This window comes from Mus pahari, chromosome 7 (assembly GCF_900095145.1).
Source record: "Mus pahari chromosome 7, PAHARI_EIJ_v1.1, whole genome shotgun sequence".
Lineage (NCBI taxonomy): Eukaryota > Metazoa > Chordata > Mammalia > Rodentia > Muridae > Mus > Mus pahari.
Window position 1 is genome coordinate 108,301,146 of NC_034596.1, and position 2,057 is coordinate 108,303,202.

The following is a 2,057-nucleotide window of genomic DNA, read 5'->3' on the forward strand; positions in this document are numbered from 1 at the left end:
TGTCCACAAGACTGATCGAACTGGCCCGGTCTCTTTTCCTGGTGCACCTCTAAGGTGTGCAGGCCCTGGACTACTCCTGGGAAACATAGTAGAGATTTCCCTGATGGCATGGGTGAAGATGAGCCAGCCCTGAGAGTATGAGAGGTAAAGGACTGACTCTGACCCTCACTGACTGTGTCATTGAGTAGACATGCCAGGGCAGGAGTACTTGACCCAGTGCTGCAGAAGAACTGGTAGGTGGTACAGCTTAGATGTATCTTGGGCACAGATTCAGGACTTTGAATTGGTCCACCCCAATATCTACTCTACTGATGAACTGCTGAATCACAAGAAGGGTCCTACAGATTAAAAGCTACAGGATCTCCATGATAGGACTGTAGAGAGAATCTCTTGTGCACTCTATCGACATATCACCTGTCAACTAAAATAAAAGCTGTTAGCCTATTCGATTAGGCAGGAAATAGGAGGTTGGAGTTATGGCAGGGAGAGGGGATCTGGAATAGACTCAGGCTCAGGAGACAGTGATGGAGATGGTTGCTTGAACCTGAAGAGAGGTAACTGGCTCCATGCCAGGGCTTAGAATTGAATAAATGGGATAACCGATCTATGAGCTAGAAGGAAGGATCCAAAGCTTTTGACATAGGCATTTATTCTTAAATAATTCATTCTCAGAGTCATTATTTTGAGACCTTGGGTGCAGGTGGAAAAGATCACAGTAACACAGGGCTGCAATAGGATATCCCAGAGGTCCAAGTGAAGTTCTGGTATTGATAGTATGGCAGAAACCAGAGGCCTCTTACTTGGCCAATGATTGATTGTAAAAATAACATTTGCAAGAAGAGTCTGGACAAAAGGGCATGTTGTGGCTCACACTCCGACAGACTACAGCTTTGACTATATTCTTTCACTTCATTGGGGAGGAGGTTTCAAGGTTGGAGAGTGGTTGTGTTGGAAAGGGAAAGATGAGTAGAATTGGGGTGCATGATGTCAAATCTATAAAGAAATAACAAAAAGTTTTGACAAAAGACTTAGGGAGTATAACAGGAAGCCTAGCCTCTGAAGCTCACTGTAAAAAGTAAACCCCAGAGGCTAGCAGGAAATGTGTACCCTCCCCAACTCCTCCTCTCTCTATATAAGGAACAGAAATGAGATCTATCCTAAAATATTGCACAGCTGTAGGCTGCAGTTGTACCACTGTGCTCTCCAAGCACAGTAGTATGTGGCAGTATCTGCAGTGTCCACACTGGTTAGTTTAAGGAATACTTGGTTGTTGGAGGTCTCCTTGGAGATTGTGAGCCGGCTCCTCAGAGATGGGTTGTAGTAGTTATCATTATTCCAAATGCTTGCCAGCCACTCTAAAGCCTTCCCTGCGGGCTGACGAAGCCAGCTCAAACCCATACCAGAAGTACTCAGTGAAATCCCAGAGAAAGTACATGTCAAGCTGAGAGTCTGTGATGGCTGCAATATCCCAGGGCCAGATTCTTTCAGAGTAATCTCAGATAGGACATCTGTGGAGGAAAATGCAGATGGTAAGGTTGAAAAAGGGTGAGGGTATGTAAGTTCATTCCTTAGTGATTCTTGGCACTCACATGCAGGAACAGGCAACAACAGCAGGAATGAGAATATAAGTCTGCCCATGGCTGCACACCAGTGTTTACTCAGGCCCAGAGTTAGCTTTTCAATGTAGGGTTGGGTGGAGCCTGGAGAAATTTGCATTCCCTCATGAGCTGCTGACTTTAATGGAGTTCTTAAGATTTTGAACTCAGGAAGAGTCAGTCTTTGATGAGAAGCAAAGGAGCCCTTAAGGGATCTCACCTCTGCTCCCCATAGAAAGTAGCAAACAGAAGAAAATTATCCTCAGAATAAAATACTGTTGATGAGTGCTGTATATTTGATAGAGATCCTTAGAGCTCAAATGGTTGATGTTTCTCCTGTTAATTGACACAATGTTCCTTCGACCATGGGGGTTTCCTATGTGAGCCTTGTCAGTAATTACTCTCTTTCACATAAAGAGCCACAGAGTTTATAGCATCACCATTGTACAATCATTGTTGTAA

General features: G+C 44.3%; 1 gene segment (V, D, J or C); it reads right to left on the reverse strand.

Annotated features, from left to right (window-relative positions):
• Positions 1 to 1,152: 1,152 nt before the first annotated feature.
• On the reverse strand, positions 1,153 to 1,638 carry LOC110324117. The segment is given in 2 exon segments: positions 1,153 to 1,508; positions 1,590 to 1,638. Coding segments are annotated over 2 exon segments (405 nt in total).
• Between the last annotated feature and the right edge of the window lie 419 nt (positions 1,639 to 2,057).